Source organism: Coenobita brevimanus, chromosome 55, assembly GCF_032717465.1.
Source record: "Coenobita brevimanus isolate Jiangsu-jjx chromosome 55, ASM3271746v2, whole genome shotgun sequence".
Taxonomy (NCBI): domain Eukaryota; kingdom Metazoa; phylum Arthropoda; class Malacostraca; order Decapoda; family Coenobitidae; genus Coenobita; species Coenobita brevimanus.
Window position 1 is genome coordinate 57,690,314 of NC_137008.1, and position 20,598 is coordinate 57,710,911.

General features: G+C 42.0%; 1 protein-coding gene across 1 annotated transcript in view; it reads left to right on the forward strand.

Moving 5' to 3' along the window:
- Window positions 1–20,598, forward strand: part of Sec3 (exocyst complex component Sec3) — a 39,834-nt gene that overhangs the window by 16,045 nt on the left and 3,191 nt on the right. The window contains exons 4-7 of the mRNA XM_080273739.1: window positions 4,362–4,457; window positions 8,924–9,032; window positions 11,598–13,596; window positions 16,458–16,548. Of these exons, the coding sequence (XP_080129865.1) occupies window positions 4,362–4,457; window positions 8,924–9,032; window positions 11,598–13,596; window positions 16,458–16,548 (2,295 nt within the window). The remainder of the gene's footprint in view (window positions 1–4,361; window positions 4,458–8,923; window positions 9,033–11,597; window positions 13,597–16,457; window positions 16,549–20,598) is intronic.

Below are 20,598 nucleotides of genomic sequence, written 5' to 3' on the forward strand. Positions count from 1 at the left end.
AGCCAAATTCAAGATCCACTCATTTCGAGATACCTTGACACACTGCCTTTGAAAGACTGAAGATCATAGGCAGTAGGAAATATGGACAGAGGGAGACAGTTCCAGAGTTGGCCTGTTGCATAAACAAAGGGCTGGGAGTAATGGTTCGCTGAAGCATTGAAGAGTTAGATAGAAAAGACATGACAGTTTGATGCTAGATGAATGCTATGCGCCTGCCGTAGTGGTGGCGGGATGCAAGCAGACAGTTCTGAGGAGCAGTGACCATTGAAGTACCGATAGAAAAGAGGTTAAGAGGCAACAGTGCAGTGAAGAGACAGTCTGAAGGAGCCAATAAGAGGAGAAGAGTTAATTAGACGACAAGCCTTTCACTCCACCTTGTTGAGATGTGCTTTATGTGTGGAGCCTCCCCACGCATGAGAGTTGTACTCTACACAGGGGCGAACAGAACCTGTGTATAGAGTCAACAAAAGTGCCAGGTTTTAAAGAAAGCACAGAGTCAGCTTATCACACCTAATCTCTTGAAAGCAGATTTAACAACAGAGGTAATAATTTCTTTCCTAGATAAATCCCGAGAGTATGAAATCCCAGGTATGTTTAAAGATAATGCAGGATTGAGCTGGATATTGTTAAAAATTAGAGGGTACTCCTGTGGAAGATTTTGTCATGCTGATAGATGTAAGAACTGAGTTTTTGATGCAATACAAACAACAAGATTATTTTTACCCCAATCAAAGATATGAGCCAAGTCAGACATTAAGTGTGCCATGGCCTCATCCCTTGATTGTTAGAGTAACTGCTGAGATGGACACTGCAGGAAGCAATTGCAAAGGAAGGGTGGAGTCATCAGATTATGAGTGGATAGGGTTGAATGTACAGCTTTTTTTTTTAATGCAAGCAAGAAGGAACCAAAAGGCAAGCCTGAAAACCATTCCTTCCAAGAAAAAAAAAAAATACAAAATAGAGCCAAATTCAAGATCCATTCATTTTGAGATGCCTGGACACACTGCATTTGAAAGACTGGAGATCATAGGAAGTAGGAAATACAGAGGAAGATTGTTCCAGAGTTGACCTGTTGCATAAATGAAGGACTGGGAGTAACGGTTATTTTTTGCATTAGAGAGATGGACAGAAAAGGCATGAGAGTTTCTTGCTACACGGGTGCTACGAACCCGTCGTAGAGGTGGTGTGATGCAAGCAGACAGTTCAGAAGAGCAGTGACCATTGAAGTAGTGACAGAAAAGATATAAAGATGCAATAGTGCGATGAAAAGACAGAGGTTAAAGGAAGCCAGTAAGACGAGGAGAGTTAGAGACGAAAGGCCTTTGACTTCACCCTACTGAGATTCCACACATGAGTGTTGTGCTCTACACAGGGGCGAAAAAAAACTTGTGTATAAAGTCAACAACTGTGCAGGGTAAAGAAGGTACGGAATCGGCTTAGCACACCCAATCTCTTGGAAGCAGATTTTACAAAAGGTGCAATATGATCTTTCCAAGATAAGTCCCGAGTGAATGAAACCCCAAGCATGTTCAAGGATGATACAGGATTCAGCTGGATATTATTAAACATTAGTGGGTACTCCTGTGGAAGATTGTGTTGGGTTAATAGGTGTAAAAACTGAGTTTTTGCTGCATCAAAAACAACAAGATTATTTTTACTCCAGTCAGAAATACGAGCCAAGTCAGACAATATGTGTGCCATAGCCTCATCCCTTGTTTATTGAAGTAACTGCTGAGATGGAAGTCGCGGGAACCGATTGGAAAAGTGAAGGCTGGAATCATCAGCGTATGAGTCGAAAGGGTTAGATGTACAGCTTAGAAGGTCACTGATGAATAAAAGGAAGAGAGTTGGTGATAGGACAGAGCCCTGAGGAACACCACTGTCTAGAAGAAGAATGGTGGCCGTCTACAACGGCGGCTATAGAACAACCAGAAAGGAAGCTATAAATGAAGGCACAGATAGAAGGATAGAAACTGTGAGAGGGCAGTTTGGAAATTAAAGACTTATCCCAAACTCAATTGAAAGCATTTGAGATGTCAATTGCAATGGAAAAGCTTTCATCTAAGTCCCGAAAGGAAGATGACCAGGAATCTGAAAGGTAGGTGAGAAGATCACCAGTGGAACATCCCTGACCGAGCCCATACTGACGATCAGAAAGGAGGTTGTTATAGGAAAGATGCTTTAAAATTTTTCTGTTAAGAATTGACTCAAAAACTTTTGAGACGCAGGACATTAAAGCAATTGGACGATAGTTAGAGGGTTGGGAATGGTCATCCTTCTTTGGGACTGGCTGAATGAAGGAAAGGTACGGGTTGAAAGACAAAGGCGAAAGAGTTTACCTGGCAGGGTGTAAGCACAGAAACACAGTTCTTGAGGACAACAAGAGGGACTCCATCAGGCCCATATGCCTTGTTAGTGCAGTATTAAGGCCAATTATGGCAGAAAATACATCAGTTGAAGAAATTTTAACGTCAGCCATGAGGAAGTCAGAGGGGGGAAGTGATGGAGGAACAACACCGGTATCATCTAAGGTGGTATTGAGCAAAGAGATGTGCTTTATCAGTAGAAGAGATAGCTACAGAGCCATCAGAGTAGAAAAGAGGAGGGAAGGATGATGAGGTAAAGGTTTTTGGCAAGATGCCAGAAGGAGCAGGAAGAGTTCGAGTTGGAGAGTTGAGAGCATTTTGTACAGATGAAATTATTTTTAGCAGAACAAAGAACTGACTTAGCATGATTACAGGCAGAAACATAAACAAGATGTGATTCAGGGGTGGGTTGGCTCCGGTACCTTTTAAAGGCACTCTCCTTGTTGCGGACAGCATTAGAACAAGCGTGATTAAACCAAGGCTTTCTTGCATTAGTCAAAGGTTTTGAGAAGGGAATGTATGCTTCTATGCCCGAAAGAATAACCTCCGTAATGCTCAAAGCACACTCAGATGGCTCTCGGCCTTGGAAACAACAATCATTGCAGGGAAAATCAAAGAAGTACAGTAATGCCCCGATATACGATACCCCAAGATGCGATATCTCGGCTTAGCAATGGGGGTACAAACTGCACAAGGCCCCGGTACCCGATGGGCGAGCCCCAGTTTAATGATGGGCTCTCTGATGTCGCACCCACAGACGACGGGCTGAAATTTTGAATTGCACACGTTCCTGTGGCCAGCTGAGCCCGCCCACCTCCAAGGATGTGCAGAAATGCTTGCGCAGGCCCCATACTCATCGCTCACCCCGCACTCACCCATATCGCTCTTCTCGTACTGCCCATCTCAGGGTGAGGATCTCCCTTACGCCCACCACGTATGGTATTGCACCACCGACATTACGCAAGTTGCTATCATAGCACATCGTAACAGTGTTCAAGCGGTACCGTGAGTAGAGCAGTGACACTAATCATGTGTGGAGTGAAATATTGTGTGTTTTGGGACCCAAATAAGTGAGATAATGTCTGGTAAGGGTGCTGCATGTGGTGGGGCTAGTGGTGGTGCTAGTGAAGGGCCTAGTCATGGTGGCAAGCTTCCTGCTAGTGGTGGTGCTGGTGATGTTCCCGCAAAACGTGTCCGAAAGACTGTGTCACTGGAGGTGAAGTTGGACATCCTTAAGCTGCCTGACAAAGGTGAAGGTGCGTGCTTTATCGCCTTGGCTCTCCACCTGGCCTAGTCAACTGTCTTCCATCATCAAGAAGAAGAAAGCCATTAAGGCGATGCTGGGAAGGTTGCAACCTTATCTGCCTCCCATATCACCCTGCGATGGAGGAGGTGGAGCAGATGCTCTGCACGTGGGTGGGAGATCAGAACCAGCGCAAGGCACCCATGAGCCAGACTATTATTTGCACTAAGTCTCTCTCGCTTTGGGATGAGCTTAAGGTAAGGTGTGGGATTGATGAAAGTGAGACCTTTAAAAGACTGTTAAGTTGCCTGTTCCCAGCTGTCTTCACTCTTGATTGGGTGATAAAGGATTGGATTATGGATGGGTAGATGTACTGTTTAATTATCATTATGTTACAGTGTGTACAGTACTGAACAGTATGTTCTAGCCATTTCACTTGTCACTTAGTTTAGTGATGTGAAGGTAGCAAGTGCTAGATTGAGTGAGTGGATAGTGGGTGCCTCCACCTCCTACAGTTCACATTATTTGTATTATTACTGTGTGCACAGTATGTCTGTTCATTCATTATGGATTTTTGTTGAAGTAAATCTGACAGGTAAATTTCATCTTTAGCAAAGTTGAACAGAACCCTTGCATAACCTAGGAAATGTCTCTGGATTTTATTATATGGTAGCTACCAACAGATGACTTTATTCAGGAGGAGGTAAGTTTGTCATATTGAAGAGCTTAACCTGCCTTTTACAATCCCTCAGGACACAGCTGAGCTTGACCTGACATTTGACAGAGTGTACAAGTGGGTTGCTAACACCACACCAGACAAGCATGCCTTCATCCAGGTTCTTTGGAAGGTAAGACAACAACATTTTTTAAATTTTGCTACCTTTTTTGAGTTCTGAGTTAAAAAAACTTGTTCATGCCATAAGATGGTTAATATTACCTTTACCGCAAAGAATGTTATTGGTTTCATTGATATTTTGTTCTGTTGGCATAAATAAGGTCTCAAACTCAATTATTACAGTCTGTGTTCACAGTCGTCCCTAACCTTTCTGGTCTGAGAGTAGGTTGGGCCTGAACTAAACGCACCATCAGATATCACAGTCATTCCAAATGGCTTTCGGGAGCTTCTTAACATGGGGACAGCTGCCTGTATTTGTGTGGTAGGGTTGGTAGTTGTGGGCTGTCGGAACATGGATGTAGTAAACTGTTAATATGAAAAGACACCTCACCCAGCACCTACAATAAGTTGAGAATAATTGGAAATTCCAGTATGATGTATGTGGTAAATGGTTTGACTGGAAAATCTACTTCACACATCTTCAATGCCAGCAAAAGTAAGGAATGAAAAAGTCATTAGAAAGGGCTAACTAACACTTCACCACACACCTGCTTGAATCATCAAACTACAAACTGAAATGTGGTGGTCTGAGTGTTGTAAGAAAGATGTTATTAAATAACTGAATTTGTTACTTCTCCACAGTTATATTTACTTATAACATCTAGTGGGTGAGGAATTGATTTGGTTTGGTAATGGGTTTAGTGGAATACATAAGCATCAGGTATTTTCTAAACATGATTGTGTGCAGCACACACTAGGAAAAGAGGGAGGAGGTTGATTACATAGGAGTCTGAGGGAAATAACAGCCAGACAGACTATTTCTTTGTTAGGAGGACTGATAGGAGGTTAGTGAGGGATGTTAAAGGTACAGGAAGTACGGAGTGTGTGCAGATAGACTATTTCCTGGTCAGGAGGGCTGATAGGAGATTAGTGAGGGATGTTAAAATTATAGGGAGTGAGGAGTGTGTGCAGCAACACAAGTTATTGATATGTGACATGGTGCTTAAGGAGTGAGTGATGAAAAAGAGGACCTATGCACCTAGGCAGAAAAAATGGAAATTGTTAGTGGTAGGTGAGGGCCCTTACCATCCACTCACTAGTGTAGTGCTGCTCTCAGGTGCCTGCCCTTTCCTCTCCCTTCCTTCTTTCTGTCCTTCCTCTTCTGTCTTTCTTTATTTCATTCTTTCCTTTTCCTTCTGTCTATGGGTGACTATACTGAGTGACATGCCAAATGGTTTCCTGTACATCAGGAAACCATTTACTGTGTTGGGTGGTAACCATATAACCAAATTATGGCGCCTGGTGGTTTAGTGGGTAATCGAGACACTCCAGTCAGAATGAACCGGTGTAGGTTTATATCCAAGGGGTGGTTGGGGTTTATTGCTCATGCAGTGCCACTCAGGGATGGGTTAGGCTGGTCACTCTCATTGTAAATGTCAGGACCAGCTTGCCTAGTCCTGGGCTCCTACGCTTCTCATGGGGCAACACTGGATTAGATGAATGAATGACAAACCAAGCAGTAAAGGATGCCTTCTGTTATGAAATGAGTAGAGTGGTGGCTGAACAGGGAGTTACTGACAAGTATTAATGAACAGTGCAGAGTACTCGAGAACAATCTGCTGAGAGTTACTGGTTCAGTGTGTGTGGATGGATAAGGGGCAACCCCAAAATGTAAAGTAACTTGGTAGTGGGATGAGGGTGTAAAACTTGCAGTTAAAGAGGAAAAATGCTTTTCCAGGAATGGAAAAGGAGTGGTAACGAAGAGGAATACTTGGCTGCCAAGCATAGGGCTAGAAAGGAGGTTTACAGTGGAAAATCTGATTCTCAGGGACTTCTACTGGAAAACCTAAATAGTGTTGAAAGGAAGAATATGATATTTAAGGTGGCAAATCAGAGGAAGAAGGAAAACAGGAATATCAAATGCGAGCAGTGTGTGGAGGGAGCATGATGAAAGAAAGATAGTGGTTAACAGTGGATATAATTAAAGACACCTAGAGAGACCATTATAACTGGTTGTTGAATGAAGAGTTTGACTGGAACAGTGAAGTTTTGGAGTCAGCACATTCAGTGTTTGGCCCTTGGCCTTTGATTGATGCTGCTACTGTGAGCAGGGAAATAGGCAGGATGCAGGTGAGGAAGGCAGGAGGTGTGTCTGGGTTGACTGCTGAAATGCTGAAGGCCTCAGGAGATATAGGAGTGGGGTTAGTTTCCAACTTGATAAATGTGATCATATATGAGTGTGTTGTTCCAGGTTACAGTATTGGCTGAATAGTGTAATTGTAAGTGTGTACGGGGGGAAGGGTGATGTCCTGGAAAGAGAATATTATAGACATAAAGCTTTTGGACCAGCTAATGCAGGAAATGGAGAGAGTCCTAGAGGGTATGATTACAGAAAGAGTGAGCATTGATGAGTTGCAGTTTGAGTTCATGCCAGACAGAGGGACCCATGATGTTACATTCATTGTTTGACAGCTTCAGGAAAAATATATAGGAAAGAAAAGGCATTTGTACTATGTTTTTGTTGACTTGGAGAAGGCCTTTGACAGAGTCCCTAGGGAGGTGGTTGAAGTGGGCAGTGAGAAAGCTTGGGATGGAGGAGTGGCTGGTTAGGGTGGTTATGGCTATGTATGTGGGTGCTTGCACCATGTTAAGAGTGAATGGAGATTTGAGTGATGAGTTTTCTGTGAATGTTGGTGTGCATCAGGGGTCAGTCTTGAACCCCTTGTTGTTTTTCATGGTACTTGAAGCCCTCTCATGTTACTTCAGGATTGGACTCCCGTGGGAGATGTTGTATGCCAATGACATGGTGGTGTTGATTGCAGAGAATGAAAGGGAGGCAGAGGAAAGATTTAGGAAGTGGAGAGATGGTATGGGACATAAGGGCTTTAGAGTAAATGCAGGTAAAACAAAGGTGATGGTATATAGGGCTGGTGGCAGTACTGTCAGTGAGGAGGGAGTGACCATGTGTGATATGCCACAAAGGTGTGGGAAGTAGTTCCATCTATTACAGTGTTTGTGATAAGTTGGTGCGCAAGAGATGTAGCTAGTACGTACTGTTAGAGGTAGACTGTGAGATAATGCAGATTTCATGTGTGAACTGTTTTGGAAAAGAGCTTGTGGAGATTGTCAGGCATGAAGGGGTTGATCTTGCTGGTGAGTCTCTTGAGTGTTTGGAAGAGTTTTGCTGTCTGGGAGACATGTTAAGTGCTGGAGGTGGGGCTGGAGCTAGCTCTGTGGCTAGAGTGAGGAATGATTGGAAAAAGTTCAGGAAGCTGTTGCCTTTCCTGACACTGAGAGGGCTCTCCCTCCATGTTAAAGGATCTTTATACATGGCATGTGTTAGGAGTATAAATCTGTATGGTAGTAAGACTGGGCAGTAAAGGAAGAGTATATTGGCAGGCACAAGTGTACAGAAATGACAACGATTAGGTGGATGTGCAGTGCGCCCTTGAGTGCAAGGCCTGAGGGGGCTAGGTTTACAATGGAAGAGCTAAGAGTTAGGATGGGGCTGGAGTGTATTGATATTGTGATGAGGAGACGTAGAATGAGGTGGGTTGGGCATGTGGAGAGGATGGGGAATGACATTGGGTGCAGAAAGTGAGAAGTATTAACATTAGGGGTAGGGTTGTGAGAGGTAGACCATAAAAGTCCTGGGGTGAAGTCATTGAGTGTGACCACAGGGATAAGGGACTGAATAGGGAGCCTGCTAGAGATCGAGCAGCATGGAGAGCAGCCATTAGGTGACCAAGGCTGATGCATGCAAGCATGTTGGGGCCTTTAAAAATGAAAACAAAAACTGTGCTATACATTATCTGCAGTATTGCATCATATGTGTGATATAGGAAATTTTTATGAAAATATGCATCAGACAACAATTCTTTTATTTCTCATGGGTCCATGCGTTGTGGATTGTCCAGCAGGTTCTGAAGTATCATAAACAATGATGAGTTGACATATCCAGGTAAATTATAGTCTTAAAGTACATAAACGTGAGATATTTACTTTACAATGGGTATGATTATTTTGGCTCTATTACATCAGGTATTTTGTTTAAAAACATTGATAAATATATTCATTAGACAATGACTCTTATTTTATTTCATTCAAGTTTGTCTGTGGGGGAGACTCCATGCTCCCCAAGAATGTTCCAGTATTACCAGGGGTTATTCCTTATTCAACCCCTGAAGGAAGGTCTCAGAAGGCTGGTTGGAGGAAACTGTGAAAATGAAAATGTGTGTTTGGAGCTGTGCGGGCTGTTGATGACTGCATTAGGAATGACTGTGGAAGTGGCACTACATATTGGAATATATTGTAACTACTTTTCACTGAGGTAGTTTATAAGTGATGGATGGCTTAAGTATTGCCATAATTACATGCTCGTTTGATTATAAATTAATAGGTATACTGTACTTTATACATATTTGAGATGGTTTTTTTATTAAAGTATCAGGAACTAATGAATATAACTTCTCTGTCCAGCTTTGTTGCCGTTACCTGCCCAAGCAGAAGCCGCAGTTTATTAACATTCCAGCCGAGCTTATTGAGGAAAATGTCAATCTTGCTGAGAGTGGAGATGTCACAACTTCAGGTTAGTCTGTCTCTTTTGAAGGTACAGATCCACAGATGGGTAAGAAATAGTAGTACTGGATTTTTTCAATTTCATTATTATATGTACGAGTATCTCTTGTGCCACAGAAGGATACCCTTATGCAGTAGCACTGATATAAATGAGTGGCTCCACTGCTAGGTAATAGAAGCATCTCTCATCTTTCTCCTAGTCCCCAAAAGGAGGATAGTGGGTTGCAGGATAAGTGTTATTTCAACATGCAATCTGCTGAGTTCACCTTTAGAGAAGTCTGGGACCAGAAAAAAAAGGTGATTGATGATTACCTCTTATAGTTAGCTGAAAAGTACATTAACAGTGCCATATCATTTCTCACTCCATGCATAGACAATGTTGTATTTTAAGTGCATGTCATGTAGCTCATGAGACTAAGAGAAAAGTGTTTGGGAAAGTATGCTGGTCTGCTCCATGTGTGATTGATACACTGGAAAAGTCAGTAAGGAGGGATGGTTAGGACAGACCTGAAGGCAAGGGAAACAAACTCTGCCTCTCCGTTTCATCAGCTTTCTCATCCCTCTCTGTAGTATCCCCCTGATCAGCTGGTGCAACAATCTACTCCCTGTAATCCTGGAAACAATTTAAAGTGCTGGGTGGTAACCATATAATGAAATAATGGGGTGATATGGAGCCTGCTATGATGCCCCTGTTAACTGGTTGGACAGACAAATGTGACATCTATCTGGGAACTAAGCCTGTACACTCTCACCCAAGTCTCACTGTGGCGAGGCACTGTTTGCCACACGGAAACATCATTCACTCCACGGGATGACCCTGTTGGGGTGGGTGCTTGCCTATAGTTGATGGGTCTGCTCAGCCAGACAGACCAGGTTTACTCAACAACAGTCATTTTGTTCAAGGTAGTGGAAAAATTGTTGTGGTGTGAGAAATCCCAGCAGCCAAAGACTTGGGAAAACTTTGAGTAACCCTTTTTCTGCTACAGGCTAACACCAGATAGTTTAGGTCAGTGAAGAAAAATCATAGCAATCAGTGGGTTTGTGAATATGCAGTTGAATCTAAAGAGCAAAGTGTTAAAAGGGAAGTCTTGCCCAGACCCATGCAGCAGGACCATACGGCTTGGTGTTTATGTTGATATATTCAGGTGATGTCAGGCGAGTGATTCTTATCTTACATTAATAAGAGTGTGGAAGTTCCACATGGCAACATATTATCAGCCACACTTTATACAAGCATATTGTTTACATATACTGTAATTGCTTCCAGTTTCTCATTTTTGAATTGTGATAGGTTCAGAAAACATGTTAACTCTTCTGCCCAGGACTCTAATATGGTATAGCAACTAATGTCAGATGAGTTTATTCAACTGGGATTGAGTAACAGGAACCAGAGAAGTAAGTGTGGAAATAGAGGAGCAACAACTAACTCAAGATATACAGCCACTCCTTACAGAATTATGGCATCTGGCTATAGATAGATGTTAGAATTATGTCCAAATACAGTAATGTTCTGAATATAAGGTATGGTGAAGGGAATACATTTCTGTGCAGTAACTGTCAGTCAGTCTTGGTGAGAGGTCAGCTTCTGCTTTGTTTTTCCCAACAAGCACGACAGTTTGTAAGAGTAATTCAGCAAACAACAGGTGAAGAGAAGAGAATGGTAGTGCATATCAGTGTCTACATTACTGAGACATGTCATCTGAATAAGTTAACTGATTATAGCAAGAAAAAAAGTTTTCATTTAATGACCATTGACGGGAATGAAAAGTCAATATGATATGTAGAATCATATTAAATAACCTTAGAGGAGATGTTTTTTAAACAGTTTAGTGGGAACAGATATACAGTGGTGGCGAATAACACTGAAAGACAGAAAACCACAGATAGCATCATATGAGGCTGTTTTGACAGGTAATTGGTAACAGTTTATAAGACTGAGAGAGGTGTGATTGCAGAGGGTGCAGTTGCATGAGGCTGACCAAAAATTTTAAGTCATGGCTCATATTTTTGCCAGTTAAGGAGGCTCCTTAACACCTCTTCCTTAGTGATTTATGCTTGGATATGGGTGGTTAATATCCTTCCGTACGTTATTTATACAGAATATGATGTTATTGGAAGGATTTATATGGGACAGTAAGGAGTAATGAAATAAATTGCTTAGGAATAGGTGTTACGGAACTTCCTTAACTGATGAGAATACGGGCCATAGAGTGTGATCTCAGTGATGAGGGACTGAATACCGAGGCGGCTAGAGATCAAGCAGCATGGAGAGCTGCCTTTAGGTGACCGAGACTGGTACCTGCAAGCATGTTTGAGTCCTTATAAATGAACATTGATCTTGATGATGAATGATTAGTTTTTTTTTATTATTTTTTTTTTTTTAAGGTGTTAGACTTTCATAGTTTCCCTCACTTTAAAAATGTTTCCCCAGAGCTGTATGAAAATTGTTTGGTAACTGCAAGAACAAACTAAACATGTTTTCATTATGTGAGGGTTAAGTTTATTCCAACACTTTGAAGGTGAGTATGCAGAACTTGAGTAGCCTCACTTTCTAACCTCTTTTCTGGTCTTACAGCACTGGATACTGTTGATGGAGTGTTGGATGATGATGATGGAGGAGACTACAGGGCACTCTCAGAGAAAGAACAAATGGACCTGGAGCGTCTGATGGAACAGTGTGATTCGGCTGTCAGCAATGCAGAAGCTTTTGCTGACCAGCTCTCCAAAGATTTATCAGTGCTGGATGGTGCCAATATTCACAGCATGATGGCTTCAGAAGCCCAGGTGGAGGCACTTATGAAGATGATAGATGCAGCTTACAGTGAGGCAGAAAAGATAGAAGCCCGACTAGATTCCTATGATGAAATACTTCAGCATGTAAAAGATTCCATAGAGAAGATGGCAGACAAAAATACATCGATTGAGCAGACCAATGCTAATAATATCAAACTTTTAGAAGAATTGGACAGACTAATCTCTCAGCTGGACTTTCCAAGGAACTATGTGAAAGACTTATGTGAGCCTGACTTAAACAAAGCTGATAGTCTGTCCCAAGCCATCCGTGCTGCAGAATTACTTCAGACCGTGATTAATGCTCCCATACCCCAACATCTGACTCAGCTACAGGCAGTTCAGGATGAAAAGAAGAGATTTGATAAGTTAAGGGTAAGGTTCAGCCAGATTGTTTCAAGACATCTCAACAACTTGTTCATCCACTTAGGTAATGACCCTGGGGAGACACTTAGCTTACATGCAGAGCAACTGACGTTGCCTCGGCATGGAAGTATTCACTCTGAGTTGCAGCCTTACACTCCACTGATGCACTGGGTTCGCAACCTTGACCATCGAGCTTACCAGCACCTCAACAAAACTTATGCCTCCTCCATTAGCAAACTGTATGAGCGTGATATTCGACTGTTCTTTGAAGAAGCCCGGCAGCGTATTTCTGGTGGACGCCGGCTGAGGGGCAGTGGTGGGTCTAGCCAGGATATCCCTGGCATGTCAGGTGTGGCAGGGAAATTAACATCACAGATCAAACATGGAGCTCAGACACTGAGCACACGCACGACAAGCACTGGGGCTCTATTGGGTGTTGACAGAGATCAATGGGGTTCAGAGCTTGACATGCAAGAGCGTCAGAAGTTTGATGAAATCTTTGAACGTGTGCTTAGTGAGCTGCAGCCAGTGTGTTTGGCTGAGCAAGAATTCTGCATTGCCTTTTTTAACCTCAATGCTGCTGGGACTGAAAAAGCTCCGTCATCATTGGCTAGCACTCCAGGGTCCAGTGGCAGTGAGGAGAGCAGTGGGTCAACAATCACCTTGGGGGGTAATGTCGGTACCCCAGGTTCAGGGATCGGGCGGCAAGTGAACAGGGAAGTGCGATCCATGATGGGGGCACTTTTCACTACCCTTGAGCAGCAGCTGGCTTCCTTCATCAATACCTACGATCGTGCTGACTCGTACTGCTGTCTCTATATATATGTAAGGTTAAGTGAGCATGTGCTAACTGCAGAGGACACTGGGTCTTTCCTAAGTACAACATTTGGGTCTTGTCTTGTCCAAGCAAAGCGCAATTTTGACCGATTCATGAACTTGCAAATTCAGTCAATACAGGAGTGCCGGGTAACAAGGAAGAAGTGTGGTATTATTCCCTTCGTCACCAATTTTGAGGAGTTTGCTAAGACAGCAGAAAATGTGTTCAAGAAGAGTGAACGTCGTGCGGACCTGGACAAATGGTATGTCAGACTGGTGATGGCCATGTTTGAGTACATCCCAAAAGTTGCCATGGATCATCAGAAAACCCCCCCAGAAGTAATAAAGATGGAAAACTACCATGTGCTCCACCAACTCATGTCTCAACTCAAACTACCAGGAATGGATGCACAGAAGAAGGAGGCCAAACAACGGTACCAAGAGGCTCTAGCTGCCTATGTCACTCAGTATTTTGGCCGGCCTCTTGAAAAACTCAATCAATTCTTTGATGGAGTCTCGGCTAAGGTTGCAAGCGGAGTGAAGGAGTCTGAGGTTGGTTACCAGCTAGCATACAGTAAGCAGGAGCTCAGGAAAGTTATCAAGTAAGTATTCTGCATTCAGTCTTGGGGGGAAGGGGGTTATTGATAAGATAACTTCATATCCAAATCCAGATTTTACTATATGTTTGGTAATATAACTGCTCTGTGAGTCTAAAATGATAATGGGATTTCCTCTCCTAGTCCAGAAACTGTCACAAGAAGGGTCTCATGATATGGTACCATATATGCTTTTAATGTTGCAGGAGCATACATACAATCTTAATTAGGTTTATTTATTGCCAGTAAGGATACTCAGAGTGAAGAATTAAGAATAGAGAAGCTTAGAAACAAAACTAGGGCAGATGAAAATGAGCTTAGTGGTGCAGTTATTGTCATTGAATTGGGAGCAGATGGATTTGGAAACTGTGAAGAGCTTAGTAGACTAGTGCAGAGTTTTGTAGATGTGTGTGAGCATCATGCTTTGAGAGTAAATGTAGAAAAGAGTATGATGGTTATTGAGAGAGAAGGTGGCTCCCAGTGTGATGGTACAGTGAATGGAGAGAGACTGTAATTGGTGAGAGAGTTCAAATACCTGGGTATAGTGATAGAAAAGAGAGGATAATGTGCAAACTAAGTGGAAAGTAGAGTGACTCAAGGATGGAGAGTAGCTGGTGCTATGAACGCTTTGATAAAAAGTAGAGGCATGATAGTTGCAGCTGCATGAGGCTTACATGAAGGACTGTTAGTGCCAACTTTAACATGTGGATATGAGACTATGGTGTGGCATGAAAATGAAATGTCAGGAGTAAGAGCAGTGGAGATGGCACTGCTGAGGATGTATGTGGAGCACAGAGAGTGGATAGAATACGGAATAATGTGATTCGTGAAAGATGGGGAGTGAGGAAGTCCGTGGACACCAGAATCAAAGAGAGTGTACTGAGATGGTATGGTCATGTGAAGAGAATGAATAACAATAGAGTGGTAAGAAAGGTATATTTGAGTGAATTTGAAGGAGGGAAGAGGCAATAGAGGCCAAGAAGAGGGTGGAGGGATATGGTGGCTGAGTGTGTGAGGAAGGGCGTTATTGAAGTTGGTAAAGGTAAAGGACTGACAAGAGATCAAGCTGGCTGGATGAATTTTGTGCAGAGAAGCGCATAACCAGGGATTTGTTACCCCTTTTTAATGTGATAGCATTCGGATTGGCTCTGTCAGATAGGTATGTGTGAGGCAACAGAACGTGGTGAAATTTTTTGGGCTTATCTGATGGAGCCAGGATTCTGTGGGCTTGAATGATGAGTGAATGGAAGTGCGGCCCATTGATTTGGACAAACTTAGGCTGTCTGGATGTTGCTATGCCTCACTCTGCCCTAGGGTGGGAAAGGAGGTCTGGATGATGATGAATGAAGTGCATGCTAGGAGAGTTTAGCTAGGAGTGTTAAAGCTCTGTTTGATGTTGCATGGATATAGATTACCTGTATTATTGAAAGATATAGCTGATGGGACGTGGTGGCTGAAAGAGCAGCCGAGGTATAAGGAAAGAAGTGGTTTGAATTCATCGAGTTCAGGCGAAGAAAGAAGGAAATCCCTGTATATGAAGAATAGGAAAAAAAAAAAAAATTAGAAGAAAAATTAATGTATGATGAAGAGAAACCATTGGAGAGAGAAGCACAGAAGTGTTAGAATGGGTATTGAAAAAACTATGAAAATATAAAGGATGAGAGTGGAACAGTACTAACAAATGGAAGTGAAATGAGAGAGAAGTGCAGAAATGTTAGAATGGGGGTTGAAAAAAACTATGAAAATATAAAGGATAAGAGTGGAACAATACTAACAGATATAAAGGATGAGAGTGGAACAATACTAACAATGAAAGTGAAATGAGGAGAGATTGAAAGAGCAATGTGAAAGGCTGATAAATGGGATCAGCAGAGGAATGGTGAACATGATTGGTGTTAGTGATGCACAGAGAAAGAATCTGGTGCCTGGGAATGTGACACTATTGGAAGGAATGAATGGTGTGAAGAGGTTAAAGACTGAGATGGGAACAGGTGTTGCCGAGTACTGTATATACAGAAATAATCATGTGGAGCAGATGGAACTAAATAAAACTCTGTAATTGTTGGAATATACATATGAGTAGGCTTCGTTTAGTGGAACTTTTCCAGTGGAGTGGAAGAAGGCTGTGCCTTTGTGCTGGGGAAAAGGTAATTTTAGGGGGTTACTGTGGTACAGGCAACCCTCATATTACAATTGGATGCATTGCTGGCAAACCAGTCGAGCAGTGATGACAAGTAAATCGAACACATTATAACGGGTGTAATGGAGATATGTTTCATGAACTGGTCAGTCGCACAACTTAAGTATAAAAATAAGTTTCCATTTCATCTAAACTGGTAGTTATAACAGTTAACCACACTTGCTGCTTTAATTCCAACACCACACTGTTGTTCGGCCACTGACGCTCCTGAGAGTAACAGAGTTAAAAGGTCATCTTTGAACTGACAGATGATTGTAGGCTTGTGTGTCAGTGACTGCTGAGGCATTGTAGGGGATTGTGGCAATCATATAAGTGATAATGGTGATTGTACATTGGAAATGGTGCTAAAATCTTAAGATTGTACTGTATTTGCAAACGATTGGAAGTCAGTTGATTGTAAAACAAGATTTTGCCGATAGCTTGTAACTGCTGAACATTGTAAGAAAGGTAAGGCTGTCAAAAAGACATGTAATAGAATTACAGTGTATTTTATTCTCTCATAACTATATTCTGTTTTAAAATACAAAGTACAGTAGCCTACAGTGTAAAAAGATTGGTGTGTATGTTAACTCAGCCTTCATGGGGATTGTAATAACAGTAGTAGCAGGTGCACTAATGTCCAGTATTGTATTGTACTGAATTGATGGATACATATGTTGTGCTGCAGGGAGTACCCAGGGAAGGAGGTGAAGAAGGGTCTGGAGCAGTTGTACAAAAAAGTGGAGAAGCACCTTTCAGAAGAGGGAAACCTACTTCAGGTAAGTGGTCACCCGAAAGGTTGTGCTCATGGAGCATAATTCTAGGTTAGCATATGTGACTACAGTATTACATGATTTGTAAGCATATGAGAATTATATACAGTATTACATGATTCGTAAGTATATGAGAATTATATAAATTTCAAAGTCCATTACTGATAGTTGTAAGTTACACATTGAAATGATGTACACAAACAAATCCCCACTCTTGATAGTTAAAGTATTAATACAAGCAGTGCTGAATGTTTGCTTATCACCTTGCAAGCATGGAGTTGGATTAGGGAAGGGTTAATTTTATTTGGCCCAAGAGTGGAAACTCTTTCCACACAGTTGTTATTGAACCTAACTATGGTGACTGATGCACAAATTGAGCAAAAGCAATACTTATTCAATTGCTTTGGTAATAACACACCATTTCACTGATGAGAATTTTGAAAGCTTGAATGTTGAAGTGAGTGGATGTATGGTATGGGAAGTTTCTTTAAGATCTTTGTTAGTAGTTGCTTTTTCGCTTCTGTGATTTCCTTTTGCCGCACAGTACATACATGGATCCTACTCGTGTGTTGGAATACTTGAATGGTGTAGATTTAGATGGTGATGATGATTATGAACAACCACCCCTTTCAGCTGTTTTTGATCATTTTCATCTATATCTTCTGCGTTTCCCAGCACAGTTTCAGGTTTGCCTTGCCATGTTTTTATGTCCTCATATGGTACATTTTGCCAGTGTGATTTTGCAGCTTTTAGAAGTATCCATATACCGGTATGTCTGTGCATAAGTTTTATATTTTTGCTGTATCTAGTTCATTTCTACATTGAAGCATTATTATTTGCATTGATATCAGTGGTGCATATGAATAGCTTTTCTGTGCTTCCTAATATTTTGTCTTGCCAAGGGACATAATTTGCAGCTTGAAATTTCTGTGTATGGGTATGCATCTGTGCATCTTCTGTTACTTTTGATATCTTGATTTGTACTGTGCTTTGAAGCTTGATTTCTTGCATTATATCAGTAGTGCATATGAACCGCTTTTATATGTGTTTGTAAATTTTATGGTCTGAGATGAAAGTTTTCACATTTTTCTTAGATTGTCCATACTGCTTCCAGCATTACTTATTTTAATTTTGATGCTTTTAAGGACTTGACAGGCAGTGTTTGTGAGGAAATGCTTGACATTTCCCAAAGTTTGCATTTGGTTTAGTATCCCCATTAGGTTACGAAGATCTGTTTTCTCATACGTTTATAAAGGACTAGAGGGCATGCATGAATTCAACTCGCCCTGCATCATAACCGCTTGCAAGCTGAAGTGAACGTGTCTTTTTATTGGAGTAATTGTTTGCATCTGATAGCTCAGCATCCATCTTTTTTGGTAGGTCTTTGCCCATCTTTTAATATTTGATGGGCTGTAATATTTTTAAGGCCTTTGTTGAAAGTTTGAGTAAGATGTCTCGAGATAACAGGCCCAGATATATGCATTATATGTTTCAGGTCTTATGGCCCAGAAATAAGTGGTGAAGGCATAATAACAAATGTTAGAAAGAAGAAAAGGAAAACCAAGAAAAGCGAGAGAGAGAGAGAGAGAGAGAGAGAGTCCTGTTGAGAATTATAATTACCTAAATAACTTTTGACTTTGTTATGTGGGCTTTCCTGGGGAAATGGCCTCCTTGTATTTCCTCTTAGAGAGGACACTTAACTAAAGAAAACCATGTATTTCATGATAATTATTGACAAGCCAAATGGTTCCCTGCACACCAGGAAACCATTTACTCCTGGGGGTGGTAACCGTATAACCAAAATTTGGTGCCTGGTGGTTTAGTGGGTAATTAAGGTGCTCAGATCAGATTGAGCTGGTGCAGGTTTATATCCAAGGGATGGTTGGGGTTTATTGTTAACGTAATGCCTCTCAGGGATGAGTAAGGCTGGTCTCTCTCATCTTAAATGTCAGGACCATCTTGCATAGCCCCTGTCTCTCTCTCTCTCTCTCTCTCTCTACTGGTATATATATATATATATATATATATATATATATAATCTGTCTTATTACTGTATTATAGGAAAAGTGTATGGTAGGGTACTTATTGACAGAGTTAGAGAAAGAACAGAGGAATTAGTTGGAGAAGAACAGGGAGGCTTTAGGAAGGGAAGAAGTTGTGTAGATCAGATATTCATTCTTAGATCTCTAGTGGAAAAGTTTCTAGAGAAGGGAAAGAAGTTGAATGCGGCTTTCATGGATTTGGAGAAAGCATATGACAGGGTGGATAGACAAGGATTGTGGAAAGTATTAAGAATATATGGAGTAGATGGGAAGTTGTTGAATGCTGTGAAGAGTATGTATGATGGTGCTAAGGCTGCAGTGCATGTCGATGGTGAACTGATTGAATTTTTCTCTTTGAAGGTTGGGTTGAAACAGGGATGTCATGTCTCCATGGTTGTTCAATCTGTACATGGATGGGGTAATAAAAGAGGTACAAGGTAGGGTAGTGGATGTTGGAGTGGCCCTGGTGAGAGAGGGTAGCGTTTGGAAACTCCCTGTACTGTTGTTTGCAGATGATACTGTGTTGTTGAATGAAGACGAAGGAGAGCTGCAAGGCTTGGTGGATGAGTTTGGGAGAGTGTGTAAGAAACGGAATCTAAAGGTGAATGTAGGGAAGAGTATGTGTAAGAAACGGAATCTAAAGGTGAATGTAGGGAAGAGTATGCGTAAGAAACGGAATCTAAAGGTGAATGTAGGGAAGAGTAAAGTGATGGTCTTTGAGAGAGGTGAAGTCAGTGAATGCACAGCGAGGTTGGATGGTGAGGAATTGGAAATTGTGAGTATGTTTAAGTACTTGGGTAGTGTGATGAGTAAGGATGGAGGTTTGGAGGGTGAAGTGCTTGAAAGGGTACAGCAGGGAAGAAAGGTTACTGGTTCCTTGAAAGCATTGATAAGAAGCAGGGAAGTGAGCATGGAAGTGAAAAAGTTACTATATGACAGTATTGTGATACCAACTCTAACGTATGGAAGTGAAGCTTGGACGTTGCTGGAAGGACACAAGTCAAGAGTGAGAGCTGCGGAAATGAGTTATTTAAGAGGAGCCTGTGGAGTCACATGGAGAGACAGGCTAACAAATGAGAATACAAAGGAGCGTTGTGGTGGGGATGTGGATGTGATAGGAAGCGTTAGGAGGAATACACCGAGGTGGTTTGGCCATGTGGAGAGGATGGAGGGTGAAAGACTGACGAAGAGAGTGTATGTGAGTGAGGTGGAGGGGGGAAGAGGGAGGGGGAGGCTGAGGATGAGATGGAGGGTTGGGTTGGAGAGGAATATGAGAGAGGGGGGTGTGAGTTGGGAGCGGGGCAGTGAAATGGCGGGGTACAGGGCGACGTGGAGGCGATTTTTGTGGCCACCCCAAACGGGATTGGGGTGTCTGGCAATAGATAGATAGATACCGGTGTGTATATATATATATATATATATACATATATACACTCAACCCTCGGCTATCACTCCCAATTGGTCCCGCTATGGCTGCGCTATAGCCATAACCGTGATAGCCGAATTGAAGAACTTATGGTAATAATTCTAATTGGTCCATGACCTCAATATTTACCCCTAAGATACCTTTTTTTGTACCACATATTAATATATAATAGTCTAAAAATGAGCATGTTTTATGATGTGATCACGATTCTTATAAATACCCCTCACAGTTGATTCATTGATGTTGTGTTTCTTCCCCACACTTTGCTTGGTCTCACCATTCTCTATAAGTTTCACATTTCCAGTTTATCTGCATAACATAGGTTCTTCTTCTTCTTTATTTCCCTGCCAGGTGCCGCAGCAATATGTTGGGTGATGGTAGGGGGACGGGGAGGGGGTACGTTGGCCATGGTCATATCATAAAAAAGGTTATTGTTCTCGCTATCACTGTTCACGGTCTGAGGGTGCGCACTTGAATGGTTTGGCGGGCAGGAGACTCGGTCAGGCGGCCAATCAGTGCTCGGCTGGCGCTTATGTCACACAACCAATCACGGAGTGAAGCTTTTGTTGGCTGGGTGGAGCACTGGAG